This window comes from Anneissia japonica, unplaced genomic scaffold (assembly GCF_011630105.1).
Source record: "Anneissia japonica isolate Jap-2015-1 unplaced genomic scaffold, ASM1163010v1 scaffold401_len1656234_cov178, whole genome shotgun sequence".
NCBI classification, from domain to species: domain Eukaryota; kingdom Metazoa; phylum Echinodermata; class Crinoidea; order Comatulida; family Comatulidae; genus Anneissia; species Anneissia japonica.
In genome coordinates, this window is record NW_022745982.1 from 931,227 (window position 1) to 948,133 (window position 16,907).

Genomic DNA, 16,907 nt, shown 5'->3' on the forward strand with positions numbered 1-16,907 from the left:
ATAAGGCCAAATAAAAAAAAAGACTAGTTTCTCATTCCCTCGTGCATCCATTTTCTCTGCCTTGCCAGTTTTTTAATTTTTTAAATTTTCTTTATTTTACGAAATGTGCGAAAAATCTAGCTAACTCGCATCAGAAATATTCCTCCCTTGATTGTTTGTGGTTGGGGATACATACTGTATGTTATGAATCATGTATAGTGCTTCTTTTATTTTCTTGCATTTGGTAAAATATTAGGATGAGAAACTACTTTTTTTTTGTACTTGGCCTAATGTGAAGCCTTATTCTCCTTTTTTCAAAAAATTAGGACGAGATACTACTTTTTTTTAACTAGGCCTAATGTGAACAAATGAGGCATATCATGGCTAAATGGTTAAGTTGTTGCACAGGCCAGTATTGAGTAAATGAGGTATAAATTATGGGAGCTCAAAAAATTGCCTAAAAATCCAAATTTGTTTTTTAACTGTAGATCAATAGTTTAATGTCTATCATGTACCTAAGTATTAGTTCTGGAAGTGGTCAACAAATTGTTTATTTAATGTTATTTTGATAGTTCATTCTATTAAACAATGTATGCACAAATAACTTTAAGAAGGCAATTACTCAAAATCATGTTTATCTTGATTCTAAGAGTACTGTACTTTCACTTTCCAATAACTTAGTCTTGAAATGTCCAATTTGAATGAATGACCCCTCATTTTAAAGATCACATACTCAGGTATCTGAAAATACCAATAACTTGGATCAATTTTTGCTACAACTTAGCCATTTTGCCACAACGTGCCTCAAATTATGGAACTGCAGCTTTAAATTTGGTTGGTTTTTATTTTCTTAAGGAATGATTTTACTAGCTTGGTAGTAAAAAGAATAAATTTGGACATTTAAATGCAATGCATAAAACATTTTGGATAGTATTTAACTGTTGGTTTTGCAAAACCTACTATGTATTTTTAACATCCAAATTCAATAGTATGGTCTAAGTATGGTCATTATGCAATTTTGAAAAAGATATATTTTTCTGATATTTCAACATTTTTTGCATGGCTCTTTTGGTTTAGACTTGGGTTGGATTTATTTGGTTTATAGCCCACAAAGGTCCGAAGAAGACTTTTTGTGCGGGGTTTTAATGGTGGTGATTGGACAGTACACTGCTAGACAGTCCCCTACCCTTTTTCTGAAGAGTGTACTGCATTCTTTAACGTGCACATGGCCCATACATGGCGTCTCATATGAAAGGCGGTGCGCTATCATAACTTGTATTTCAGCCCTCCAGCTGAAACACAAGGAGGGCAGTGATGGGAATTGAACAAGGGACCAAGAGATGTGCACGGTTCAGCGCACACACAGTGACCTTAGTTTGAATGCCACTTATTGCCAAGTATATATTATGTTGTGTGTACTCCTCCATTAGAGGTGTTGAATACATTGTACACTCAGTACACAAACACTCAATAATTAAAGAAATCCATGGTCACCTGTGAAATGATAGAAAATAACAAACCACTTGACTTTGAATTATCACTGAATTGAGCTTGTTATGTTGCCTCGATTCAAATTATCCATTTTTCAGTTTTCCAATTTTATATTACTAAAATTAAGGCGCTTTACTTTAAGTCATTAAACTATGGTGGAAAACTATCCCCAGACACCAACCTGGTATTTCTAAGTCCAGGTTTTGGGGGCCAGGAATTACAAAGTTCAGCTTAACTACACAATATGGTGAAAAATATTACCTATTGTCTGACTGCTCTCTGTGTAAGTTCCTGTATAAATTGTCACCCAAAAAGATCCATGATTTTGAAATGCAACTTGGAATTATTTTCTTAAACAGTAACTTTACATAAGTTATTAAATTTTAGTGTTATAAGTCATTTTTTATGTCATTATTTTATAATCTGCATAATTTTCCTATCGCTGATTGAACACTGATTCATACTAGTGTGCAGTAAATTCTGTGGATTCTGTCCAAAGAGCTGAAACAAAACTGTTTTACATCACGACAAAGACTGAAAGTGGCCAGTGTAATATTATTAATGTTATAGTTTTTTTCTTTTTACTATTATTGTTATCATTATTAATATTATTACGTTTCACAAATTCTAAACACTAATAATTAAAATTGAATACTTTGATTGCATTCTATCGCCTCCGCTTAGGAAATTATATTTGATTATAATTATATTATAAATGTAAATAATTTTAAATTAAAATACATTTTTAATGAACATTATGTAATATTGATCTAATCTGGTATATTAAATGAACAAAAAATAAATTGAATTATGCTAAGCAATTGCCTGCAGATAAGAAGCGACAATGATTATTCCTGAAAATGATTACACCGATTAATTTGGCTAAAACTAATTAAAACCTGTAATTTATTCTTTATAATTATTATGAATTTCATTATCCATCAGAAACCAATCATTCTTACCACTGATCTGTGTAATAAGAATTTTGATTGTTTTTTAATGCATTATTTGTTATATGAAAAGTGCACATAAACCTAATAATATTGTGTGGCAGCCAAATATTTTTATAATTTATTCATTTGTACCAACATCTGGTGGAAGAGTGATCAGTTATTAACACTTTGCTCTATTTTCGTAATCCTTTGGATGGGTTCTTAACCGGCAATGGAAATTTCCAGTTTATGTTTAGTTATAGAAGTAGAGCGCCCTCTATTGTTCATTGCACTAGATATGTAGTATTATTTAGTATTACTGTATGCTATGGGAAGCAGGGCTGGATCTCGGTAGAGAAGCAAATTTGCGCTGCTTCTCGAACTAAATTTAAATAGGAAATTAAAATCGAGTATGGATTTTGAATTTTGATTGGCGGTGAAATGTGATCGCAGTCACATAAATATATAATATTCATACTTTAATGCTAAAAACATTAATCGTCAGAGGTCAAGGTGCTGGCAGCCTACATGTTTCATATATTTAACATCAAACACAAGACCAAAAAACATATATGAATGTATAGTCCAAAGCTTAGAAGTATCCTATGCCAATTTTTTCCCGAATGAATATAATCGTAATTTTCGTTTTCTCTGAATGGTTATTTTGCACACAAATTCTTGACATTGTATACAATTATGAAAACATTGTGTCTGCAAAGGTTTACACATCACAGGAAATGTTATTTTGGCACTCATTTGTATGCAATTAACTTTTGAAAAAAAATTATATAATTATTGTTATTATTATGTTTATATTGTTGTTATTTTGACTTATTATTATTATTTTTATAATTGTTATTATTTTTATTATTCCTATTTTGTTGTTATTGTTATTATTTATTGTATTATTGTATGTTTTAGTTGTTGATGATAAGTACAATTAAAAGGAAATTTAACCTATAATTTTCATTCAATTTATACAATTTTTGATATCGTTTTGGTACTAGTTTAAGCAAACCTAATAATTTCTTCAATAATGACTTGTGTCTTACTATCTAATTTCTGTATTAATGACAAAAGAAAAGCACCTTCGAGACTCACATGTTTAACCTATAAATGTTGATTAAATTAAAAACTTAAAGCAATAAAAAATGATATTAAATATAGGAGGCACATAATAAGTGTGCCATTAGAGCAATTAATAAACAAAAATGTACAATTAAAGGTATTAAATAAATGCATCATTTACTATATCTTACCAAATATTTCGAGGAATTACAGATTAATAAAGAGGAGTAGATATATATAAAATAATTAGAAAACAATGGACGAGGCAATGGGGAATATATTATATAGAATAAAAAAAATACAACATGGAGAATTATATGTTAAATTGAAAGACGTGGCCATAGAGAGAATAATATGTATTTAAAATGAAAGTGATGGCACTTCAGGGATAGTTATATATTGAATCAGAATGATAGACCTGGAGAAAATTAAATAAATCGAATCAAGATGTGGCCGCAGGGAAGATTATATATTCAATAAAGATTGTATGGCTACCGGGAAAATTAAAATGTAATTTGAATCAACATGATGTGGTTACATGGAAAAAAATTATATATCGAATCAAAAGAATATCACCAGAGGGACAATATTACAGAGTTAAGTATTTTAAATTATAGAGCTAGATTGGTTCAGTGATTTGGAAGGAGGTAGCAGTGAAGACATAGAGTGGGAAGAGAGTTGTTTAAAGAGGGAGCGTCTATATTATAATTCGCTTATTTCAAACCCTACGGACACAAATGCAAAACCGAGGTACTCAATAAATGTCTGGGATCTGAAACCTACCAGTCTGGAAAACTCTTAACAAAATAGATCGTAAAATTTTCAATCACATGAAGTGAATATGAATCCATTTTTTATTAATTGAGGGAAAAATAATGACTTTTATCATTGTTCAGACCGGTACCGGTTTAGCAAACAGCATGTGTTTACATTTACTTTTGCATTCACCAACTGTGTCTCAGTCAGTTGTTTTTCGCAGTGTTAGACTATTTAGACCACATGTGGGTCTTATGTGTGGCCGGCCCGCCAAGCAACATTGGCTAGAAAACACATCGTTCTTGTTTTTTACTGCCCAACACTGATCATATCTAAAAAGTAATATTAAAACTGAGAATAAAGTGGTGTAAAAGAAATGCTTGAAGGTTTTTGGAAGCTCACTGGAAACATCAAATTTTGGGTCCTGCCCTCGGTGTTAAATCAAAAATTCACTTTGGCCCTCCGACTGATTTTTATGCCCACCCCTGATTTAGACACTACAGACATACAACACGCAACCTATCTTCTTTGGTCATGAATAATTGTTCTTTCTCATTGAAAGTAATTGCAATTTTACTGTACTAGAGGGTAAGTGAACACACCCTGTATTATCTAATAATATGTCAAATTGTATATTCTGTATGAATAATATATAAAAATAAAGATGTAACACAGGTGTTCTCTAAAAGTTGCCCACGAGTGCATGTTATTCAGCTCGCCAGAACAAGCATAGATTGATATATTTCGTTAGGCTTTAGCCTAGATTTCTATAGAACCTTAATAATTTTGCATTCTGTTTTTCACAACTAAGCTATAATTATACTGTAGCTACCGTCGAAGAGTATGGAACTGCATGAAGTCCGACGAATGAGGGTTTCATTGGAATGGAATCCTATTTCAATAGGTACTGTACTGCCACAAACTATAGGGCATCCTTTAAAGTAGCGTATAAGGCATTCTTATCGAACGTGTTCTGCATCAATAGAACGCATTTTCATGTTTCGAACCCCTATCTCTTGGTAATATACTTTTTAAACATTTCATTGCATGCATAAAATCTGGACAGTCGAACCTTTTACAATTTTATACTCTTTGCTACTGTATGTAATTTGTCAGTAATATGTTGTGTTGTGTTATGCCCCAGTCAATATGTAGTTGAGAACCCCTGATTAAATAATTATAGTAATTCCAGATATTTATATAGCGCCAATTCTAAGTGGAATGATCAAAGGTGCTGAGCGTTATTACCCCTGGTCACTGGATAGCATACAATGGCAAACCATGGCACACACAAAACTAGTACAATCAATGCCACAACATCCTGCCAGGTACCCATTTATACTCCTGGGTAGAGAGACAAATGTAAATAAAGTGCGTTGCCAAAGGACACAAGCGACTTGCACAGCGAGAGTTTTGGTCCTCTGACCTGAACGTTGGCAAAAGCCAAGACCGACGCACCAACCGCTTCTACAAATTTAACACTAAGTGTAGATTGTCTCTCTTTATTCCTTCTGGCATCATTGTGGTAATGACTGCTTCAGAAAGAGGATTTATTTTCATTGTGGAGACAGTTAATAATTAAACGATATAATGTAAATAACCTCAAGAGAAATGGTGATCAATCAACACAAATTTCATTTTTACCATATTGTTAAGATGACAATAAAGGAGTACCAGTATTGTATCGTATCGTATAATGTGTTTACAAGTTTTTCTCTGTGTCTGTATGTTTACTTCTTAAATTTCATTTATGATGTTGATGAAATTGGTTCATTCATTTTACTAGTTTTCATTTAGGCGAGACTTTTTTATACCTTTTTTCTTGAACTTATTTTTTTATATAGATCGTCAGAGAAAGGCAGAAAAAAATATAAAATATTGTTTTCTTTATTTAGCAAATGGTTTTGACAAAACATCCAGACGGAGGAGAAAATATTAATAAAATGTTATTGTTGAATGTAAACAGTGTAGTAATGGGATGGTTAAATGCTTAAATTTATATAATTAGGAAGAAATATGCATATCTTATTTTTAGATGTAATAAAAATGCAGAAAACTTTATTTTTTTCTGAAATTACCATTTTTTGTGGTGGTAGGTGCACTATTTGGCCTAATATAAAATGTTATTTTATTTGAGGTCATCATGGCGGCCGGTGGGTTGGCTAAACAAGGAATAAAAAAAGGTCTCGCCTTACTGGTTTTATTTCAAAAAATGTCCGTCGTATGGTAATGAATACCTATAGAACAATTCTGAATGGCGCATTCGAAGCACTTTTTACCTAATGTACTTTGAGAAACTTAATAGGTAATTGGAACGTAACTATCTTGATTATGCTTAATTCCAAATTACTTATCGAAGGTCCCAAAAAAATTTTTTTTTCTACAATTGCCCTAATTAAGTTAATAAGCAGAATTTTAGATAATGAAAATTGTGCGAGTGGAGATCAGTATTCACAGATGAGACGATGTGGCAACTGATGGTCAATAACTGAATGAAAAATGGATTGTATATATAAATAGAATTCATCGTCCACTTGTCTCGATATCAAATTAATTGCATTATATTAAATCAGTTTATATATTTTTGGTTTAATCATGTCTATGTTTTTAATGATGCATTGTCTGTGATAGCTAAAAATTTACCAGTATAATTCAACATTTTAATTAGTTTGATTCAGTAAGTTCTTGGCTTTTAATTTAAAATTAGAACAAGCAAATATTTTCCTAACCAAGATTTAAATTGTACCACTCAAGGATATACTGTCTGTTGTAAAGTATAGACAACCTTCATAATATTCAATTAAGTGGCTCCTTCGAAAATATCAAATGATGTTTTTTATTTTCAACGACACACAGATAAAAAAAAGACATTGTCACTGATTTAAACAAATTATAAATTTTCCAGCCAATAATTATCAGTGCAAAGAATATAAGAACTTGCCATGTAACATTTTTTTCTTCTCTAATTTGTTATTTATTTTGTTCTCTGATCACATAACATATTTTGGCCAAGGGCCAAATTGCATGATATTTAATGTTGGGTATAAAAGTTGCCTTAAAATCAATTGACATTATTTTGCAAATCAATAAGTTAGAAATTATACCACACAAAAATAAAAAAAAGTAGAAGAGTTAAGGAAAAGCTACCAACTGACCTTAATTGACCTTTCCACTAAGCCCCGCCCCTTGGAGATTGTTGCTAAGGTCCCACAAACAAAAGCATAGATGTATGCAAACACATGTGTTTTTGGGACAACACGTGAGTTTGCTGGACACGCATGTATTCCTGGCACTATGTTCTGATTGGCCAGTTGTTAAATTTGGTTGACAGTTCGGTTGATAACTCATTTCGTCCTTCACTTATACTTTAATTTGCAATTCTATGTTTAAATTTTTAAAAAGGTTTTCAAGATCTTACCAACAACATTTATACTGTACCTTTAAACAACTTACAAAGTATCGTTGTAGTTTTATAATAGTGTGGGTAGCAGTGTAATTAAAGATGCAGCGATACAGACAGCATGTTACAGCCTTTAATGTCAGGGTTCAAATCCTACTCTGTGCGTATCGCATTCACCCTGGGGCAAGGCACTTTATCCCCATTATGTCCAAATATTACCCAGGGGTATAAAATGGGTACTGGGTGGACTTGAATATCAATCATCATGGAATATGCATACCGGGGGTGCGTATAGTATGGTATTTAGAGTACAGACTTGGGTATTTCTTCATTGACCGGCGTAATAATGTAAAATGACATTATTGCTTTTAGTTGAAAATTACTGTCATTTGGATATTTTAAAACTAACAAAATATTGCAACATGGGGATACTAAAGCATGATACTAGTGGTATGCTATAATTTGACCCCAGTAACCCTAAATTCCTTTGTATAATAATCAATTCACAACAGAGAACAATTCACAAAATTTTCATTTTATATTATCCCTTGACCGTCAAACTTTACCAAGAAATTTCATCGATTTCACAAATAGATAATTTGATTAAACTTTCAGCCTTTTCATATGAATATGTAGTGGGAATAATTAAAAACAAACCTATAAATGTTTCTAGGCTTTACTTTTTTGTAATATTAATGCTATATATGTTAGTAATGAAGAGGGTTGATGTAATAATAGAAGAAAATCTAAAAATTAACTTTAAGCAACATCAAAACATAAGCAATTTTGGTATCAACACCACCACTGTCATTATCATTATGTTGAACAGGTCTTATATTTTATGTACCATTATTTTTTTTCACAGATTGAAAAGAAATCAGAAAGGTTGTCCATCGCCCAGTATCTACAAATTATCAAAGAGTTGCTACGCTATGTAATATGTATCATTTTTATAGAAATCGCGATGCACTTTGTCTATTTTGCTGCTTATCACCAGAGTTTCAACCTTTTAAGAAGACTTCCCTTATGGGCACTTGGCAAGTATTACCATAACATAATCATTTCTTGTATTAAACACACTATATTGATTTAAAATATTTAACAAGGAGAAATAGGAGGAAACCTGCTGGGCTTACAAGTGAGGAAGTTTGGTACAGAATACAGAACCTATATCCGGTCTTCTAAAAGCAAATGAAGAAATTCATTTGTTGACAATCCATGTAACCTACTGGATGTGGAAAAAAAAACCATGAAAAAATAATAGTAAATTAAAGGAAAGTAATGGTAAAGGTAAGTTACTTTTGACGTTAACAGCCATCGATGTGCTCCGTTTCTTGGCCTTGTTTGGCACTTTGCGTTAAGTTCAGTAGATGTAATTTTTCAATTCAGCACCATGTCTTCAATATCCTGGATACCCCATTGTGTACCGATGAAATATGAAATGGTGGCTTTGAAATAATATGTTAAGATTACTTTATATCAAGTTATATTAAAAATAGATTTCAACTACAATTGATTAAACTTTGTATTACTATTATTGAGATTCATACTTTTATTGTACTTCAAGTATTTTTGGTTAGTACAATTTTGTGCTTATCCCATATGATAACGTGTTGTCGTTAGGTGAATAACAAGTATAACATTTTAGTATATTAGGACTTTAGTCCAATCTTGGTTGCATTATTAGGGAGCTTTCGATAGAACGACGACGGTAGGGCGTAGAACGTAATGACATCACATAAAGCCATCAGCGCATGCGAGAACGTTTAGTTCTCGAGGTTGCGTGGATTCTCGGATGCAATTTGGCCAAATATACATTGTCCAGAAAACGTAGGATGGTCACGCATTAGTGATTCCATTTTAGCATCGCGTTGTCGCAGAAATCGTAAGCTCCCTATTACATCACAGGGTACATTGTATTAGAGTATATTGTATTGTACATTAGTTAGCATAAAAAATAGGTCTGAGGACCAAGGTGAATTTGTCAGTTAACACTGAGGGCCACACCTAAATTATGATTTCCAAAAACCTTAATGGACTACTTTTATACCACTTTATGCTCAGTTCTGATATTACTTTTTATCGATGATCGGAGTTGGGCCGTAGGTTTTCTAGCAAAAAATGGTTGGCTGGTCACACACTTAGGGTTTTTAATTTATTTTCTCTGCACTTTGCCCACCTGTTTATAATCCAGCTGATATTTAAATATGATAAAAATACAACAAATAAAGACATTTTTTTTTTGTTACAGCCGGAAATGGTCTGTGTCACCTGATTTTCTTCCAATTGAAGTATGAAGTAATGTTTGGTGTTCCGAGGACGGTAGCCATGTTGGATCAGGTCAACACACCAAAGCCGCCTGTATGCATTCTTGCCGTGTTTCGATTCGTCGACATGTGGAGGTATTGTCTTTAATTCCTTGCTAGTGTTTGACTACCACAGTCAATATTTTTTATATATATATATATTATTTAATAAGGCCCAGGATAGGATAGGTACTCATATGATTTTGTAGAAGCAGTTTAGTGCCATAATCATAAATTTTCTGAGGAGGTCTAGCCTCTCAATCTGTGAGAGTCGTATCCTGGTCTCCTTCTATTTCAAATTCCTGGATCCACCACTGGCTTGGTAGATTCAAACACAGCTGCAACATTATGGAATTCTCCCCGGGGAGCTGAGTATGTGTCCCATTATGTGCTTGATCCAATAACTTAGGGTGAAGCTTAGATGCCTTGCTTGCATGAAGCGCTTATATATAAGTCTAACATATCTTGACACATAAGTGTCAAGGCGCCCTCATTAGTAGCCTTGGTGTGCTGGCAAATGAGCGAGTATGTCAGTCTCTTAAACAAGGTCTTAATATTGCCAGTTGCATATTAAAATCCATTTAAACAGCAGTACACTAAGTATCTAATAGACAACGCACACATTCATAAAGATTAATTGCAAAAATGCCAACAAGGTTATTTTGGTTTTGGTTTTAGTATATTTTATAATTTTGTTTGTATGATTGTGTTTATTTTAAGTGCATTTTTCTTGAATACTTTTAGAGTGGGTTCCAGTCCCTAAATTTTGTCTTAATCAGTGAAAAGTATCAAAAACAAGTCAATTTTGGAAACAGTGGGTTATCAATAGACGCGTGTGCGGCGTTATGATCAGCTAGATAAGGTCTAGCTTGGTTAGGGCTACATGTAAAGATTAAATTTCCCCTAACTTACCCAGGCGTAGCAGTATTCTTCTTGCAGTATAACGTGCACTAGGCCTATACTACATGCATCAAGTGTGGAATTCTTAGTAGTAAAAAACCTAATGATTTAAGTAGGGTAAGCTTAGTTAGTTGTAGGCCTGTGATCACCCTTGACTGTAATGGTTAAACAGACTAAAATAGAGTTTGTGCCTAACAAATGAGATTTTTGTTTACGCAAAGACACAAACTTCACTCAACGTGTAAACAACATATGATGTGTTTATTCTGATCGTTTTCACAGACAGACATAAACTGTGCACTCTAATTAACAGGTTAATTAAAGTTAAGAAAAGAAAAATAATTGAACGTTTGAATTGTTTAATGCTTTATCTTTAACCATATGTAATCAAATATTTAAGATTTTGATATCTTGATAGTGAAAAGGTCGACTTCAAACGTGTTTTTCTCAAAACACTGTTTTGGTCGAAATTGAAGTTTGTGTCTGTGACAAACAGTGACGATTTATAAGCTTAATAGTAAATAGAACAGATTAAAAATCAATTTTTTTTGTTTTTGACTGTTGGATGCTGGTTTGTGATGGCATATGCCTATAATATACACAAGTATAATTCTTACTTATATTATAGCAATTTAGATTAAAAGTGTGTAATTCTTATTTGCTGGTAATCATTGGTGGACCGTAAGGTAAATTGCAGGGTATGCTAGGACCTGCTAGGAATAAGTTTGTTAGTCTACAATCAGATACAAATGTATGTTCTATTTTTATAAAAGGCACAGTAATTTTAATTTTTTTAGCAATTTCAGCTAGTGGATGCAATGCATACCAGGCACCCTTTGATGGTCCACCACTGCTGGTAGTGGATATGCTCTTATATCTGTAATAAATAATAAATAAATAAATATTTTACCCTGGTTCTAATAACCATCAAGAACTCACACACATTTTAATCATGAAATGCCATCTAAGAATACAAAGGTTAATAATAATTTCAATATGAGAAAATAAAAAAGAATTGTGAGTGATGAGCAGAGATAAAGCAAGGCTTAATACAAATTAGTCCTGCAAATTTTAATTTCTAAATTGAGTTGTTTTTTTGCAATACTTTGTAGTAAGCATTTGCCCATCACTCATATTATGTAATGCCTTTTTTTTGAGTGGAATTAAATTAAATTGAAAACCATGGACTGCTTTTTATTATTCTTTTCTTATGGTAATTACCTTGAGCTGTATTTCAAGAACAATTTCTGCATTATACAAATCCTATTTAATTAGTATTATTATGACAATATATTGTCTTCTGTATGGTTCACTGATGCATTAGCTAACAAGTTACACAATTTAATGGTATATAAGAAGGTATGACGTATCTGCCTAGTTACTCAATCTTTAAATAGAATTACAGAACATGCGCAGAGAACACTGTTTTAGTAAGAAAATTCACTTAAAAAGTGTACAATCATTAAATATATGGTAAGTATCAAGTTATTCAAAAACATTAAAAACTTTGACCTATTTTGGTGACTATCTCAATATGATTTCACCAACAATGCGTTTCATTTCGTGGTGAGACCACATATTATATATGTTATTTAATAAAGTAGGCTAAATACTAATGTTAATTCAATTAAAAATTACAAAATCAATATACAAAATACAAAATTATTATTTATAATTTGTTTTTTAAATTAACTTTGAAATTGCTGAATGGCTGAATTGCACGATGTTTACAAAATATGAAACAAATTAAAAATTTAAGTAAACATTTGACAATAAATGCAAAAATTATTATTACAAGAACAAATAAAATATTTATAAATTATAATAATAAAGTAATGTTGGTGATAATGATGATGGCAGTAATATCAGTGACAACAGGGGCGGCAACAACAAACATGTAATTATTAATTTTTTTGTATTTTTCAAAATTTATTTGTAAGTGATAGATTTATTGTAAATCATCATTTGTAATGGAATTATTTCTGGAATATAATCAATCAATTATTCTTTGAGTCTATCATTATTCTATCATGTGGGTGAAATTATATAGGGATTCTATATACTAATTTACATTTAGTGAACGGTCTGTTAGGACAACCAAATGTCATTACAATGTTGTATATAAAATTTCTCTCCCAAACAAGCTTTTACCTGGACTGAATACAGTGGCGTGACTGAAGCCAAGGGCCTTGAACATCACGGGGCTCCGCGATACTAATTTTTGGCAAGGATAAAGGGCCCCAAATTGGCCTAGCGGGACCACTTAATGAGCAGTACATGTACAATCAAAATATGCTCTTAAAACACCAAAAATGCAACCAAGTAATTGAAAACCAGAGTGAGGAGTGAAATTCAAAAATTAATGTTGCAGGGAGCGACACCTGCCAAACCGCTCAAAGAATTAACGCTTTTAACTCTACACATAGTCAGTCTGAAGACGGTCTCCCATCCAAGTAGAACCTCGTTTTTACGTACCTCAGTTATACGAAGCCTCAGTTTTATATACGCTTCGTACATACGATGACCCCCAAAATACTCAAAACAAACAACCCTTTTCAGGGCCACCATAATGTAAAAAGAGATTTTTTTTAGTTCATTATTTCAAAACTGTAACAATAAACATACCATATGCAAAGTATTTGCATTCAACAGCAACGTTGATTGTGTCTGATTAATGCGCTGTTACAATCTAAAATCATGGCATGTGGACTAAACGAGATGAACTACCGTCGGTGCACAATGTAAAGTCCTCCATTTTTGGCTTTGAGTGAAAAACTCGTCTGATAAAATCTTCTACACGAAGTTTACTATTCTGGGTAGGCATAAATTTGTACACGAACACTAAATGTTTGTCTTAGCATGCCCAGACAATGCCGCAGTACTCTTTGTAGTATTTATAACTATCATGTAAAATATTATAGAAATGCTCTGGTAAAATTTAATTAACTACACATTATTGTTTTACAGTTTATGATTATTTGCACAATTTAACATATGGAACTTGTACCTTATAAGTACATTATTGATATTATTATAGTATTTACTTGTTACTCTCGGGCGGATGCAGTGGGGGACGTGCAGACGGCGCAAACACAACCCCCCCTAAATTGTATTAAGAAAAATAATTGTTGTATTTGATTGATTGTTGATATGAATTATTTTTAGTTATGAGAACGCAATTTCCGGGTACCTGGGGGGTCCATATTCTCAAAACATTTGTACCTCAGCCCCAACCATGGTGGGGCTGAGGTAGTGTTGACTCTCACGCACCCCCACTGCCAAATTTTGCATCCACCCTAGTTGTTACTTTTATAGCTACTTACAAATAAATAACAATTACATTGCACTCGTGACATGTTATGCTCTCAACATTTTCATGCTGATCTTTTCCAAGCCAAAGGGTCAAACATCATTTACACATGATCACTTAAGCACATGAGATAAAAAATGTTTAACAGTTGATAGGTACTGTATGTTAGTTAAATTCTTATACATCGGTCAATCCCTAGCTTAGCGACAGGCCATTGCAATGCATTTGGCATAGGATTGGATGATTCCTGGATGAGTTTTACTATCCTTGAATTAGTATAAAATAATATAGAATTGCTCTGGTGAAGTGTATAATTAGCTACATCAGGGGTTCTCAAATGTTGGTCTGCATGTTGAAGTGCATCCATCCCGTTACAACCCCCTCTAGACCTTCAGGTCACTTTGTGATCAGTGGGCCTTTGGTTTAATCCAAACATGGCCTCTGTAATAATATACTGTAGTTGAGAACCCCTGATCTAGATAAATTATGCAATATTAATGTATAGTTCATGATCATTTATACATTTGAACGTAATATTAATTAATATATTATAGAATTAAAGTGGTTGGTTGTCTCGTAAAACCTCTGGTACACAATGTGTAAAGTAAAACCACTGGTTGGTTGTCAATATAAATATATTTAAATACAATTATATATGTATATACGTAAACAATATAAATGTAACATTATTATTATTGTTATTATTATTATTATTATTATTATTATTATTATTATTATTATTATTATTATTATTATTAGTAGTATTATTATTAATATTACTAATATATTTAAATACACTTATATATGTATATACGTTAACAATATAAATGTAACATTATTATTATTATTAGTATTATTATTATTATTATTATTATTAGTATTATTATTAATATTACTAATACTATTATACCTTTACCATTTATTATGTATTTTAGGTAATTGCTAATTTACAGCCCATGATTATTTACATCTATTCATTTGAACATATGCGCATTATATACATTATTGATATATTACTATTAATATTATTTAATGATGTCTTTATGGCAAGTTTGGCCAAGCTTAGCCCAGCTTATTCTTTAATGGGCCATAAATTGGTTTATGTATATTACAGCCTGAGGTACCTGACTTCTGCTTAGCTTAGATTAGAATGCTGTTTTTGGAACCTAAAGTGGGGTCTAATTGCATATTTAGCACATTTTCATGCTGATCTTTTCCAAGCCAAAGGGTCAAACGTCATTTGCATGTGATCACTTAAGCACATGAGATAGAAAATGTTTAACAATTGATAGGTATATTAGTTAAAACAGATGTCCCAAGTGTCCCTTATGGGCCATGCAAGTCTCTTGGAAATGGGAGAGCCTCGCACTCTCTTTGTGAGAAAACAAAAAAATCTCCCAGAAACAAGCCCATCTCCTACAAGTTAATATATTTGCATGTAATGCTATTTGTTGTCAATTCTCTCACTCATTTCGTTAGAATGCCATCTTCCAAATAGGCCAAATAAAAAAAATTATTGTGTATGCCATGCCTGACTGACCCAGAATGTTCGAAATTGAGGTTCGATCGGCAAAAAAATATATTTTTTAAATGAGCTGAAAAGGCTGGAATAAGATTATGTTGTTGGACGGTAGATGATGTGAAAGTGTTATGCAATCATTTTACTTTTAAATTGGATTTTAAAATGGTCTTTGCTGTATTTTTGTGTATTTTCTAATTTTTAGGCATAAACACATTTTTGGGAGGGGAGGTGGGTGGAAAAACAAACTCTTTCCTACCGACCTACCCATTTTTTGGATTTTCATCTTCGCCAGAATGGCTATTCTCAATATTTCCCAACCATAGGACATGTAACATGAACATGGTATTGGCGCTGTATTATGGCCGCTGCAGGTCTCCAGGGGCCCAGCCTCAATTTCTAATTCCGAATTTTGGGTAGAGACAAAAATAGAATAATAGATAGTAGGACGGGTTACAACTGGTAATTATTTTTATTTTTATGTTCAGACGGCCTTCCGTCTGAAGTAAAGTTATGACAGACATAAAATTTTATGTGTGTCCGCACGATGTTTACCCAGGGCTTAATATTCTTTTTATTCAAATCTAGTTCAAAGTAAATTTAGAAATAACTAGGTAAATTTTTCTGGAAGTGATAATAACCATTTTCGTTGTCTTTCAATGGTTGTTTAGTACACAAATTCTTGAAATTGTAAACAATTATAAAAAGATCGTGTCTGCAAAGGTTTTCACATCATGGGAAATGTTATTTTAGATCTCATTTGTAGATGTTTATTTTTTAAAATAAACTGAGGTCAAAATAAGGGTCTTATTTACTTGCGAGCTCTGAAGTAACTGCATCCACACAGCGCTACTCCGAGCACGTATTCCTTTACATTCCTTGTGTACGCGAAAGTAGCACACTTACCGTACTCCTGAGACTGGTTAGGAGTAAATCGTCTGTAGTAACGTCAAAATAAGTTAATACAGAACGTCTTTGTGGCCACTAACCAGGGCTTACGACAAGTACAGTAAACTGATTCAAGGTCTTTATTCAGATAAAAAATATTAAAAATTACAGACAGACAACCAAAAAGCTATATATGAATGTATTACAAAAATTGTTAAAAAGTTAAAAAACACCAAAATTTAAGAAATTCGCAACACAAACATAGAAAAGAAACCAGGGATAAAAAGTACAGCACCAGACATAAAACTAAATTAAAATGATAAAAATGGAAGATATAAAAAGGCATATAAAAAACACA

General features: G+C 32.3%; 1 protein-coding gene across 2 annotated transcripts in view; it reads left to right on the top strand.

Annotated features, from left to right (window-relative positions):
• LOC117120137 (protein-cysteine N-palmitoyltransferase HHAT-like) overlaps positions 1-16,907 on the top strand; it is a 72,127-nt gene that overhangs the window by 12,537 nt on the left and 42,683 nt on the right. For both annotated transcript variants that reach the window (XM_033265156.1, XM_033265157.1), the window contains exons 7-8: positions 8,492-8,663; positions 9,878-10,028. In XM_033265156.1, the coding sequence (XP_033121047.1) occupies positions 8,492-8,663; positions 9,878-10,028 (323 nt within the window). The remainder of the gene's footprint in view (positions 1-8,491; positions 8,664-9,877; positions 10,029-16,907) is intronic.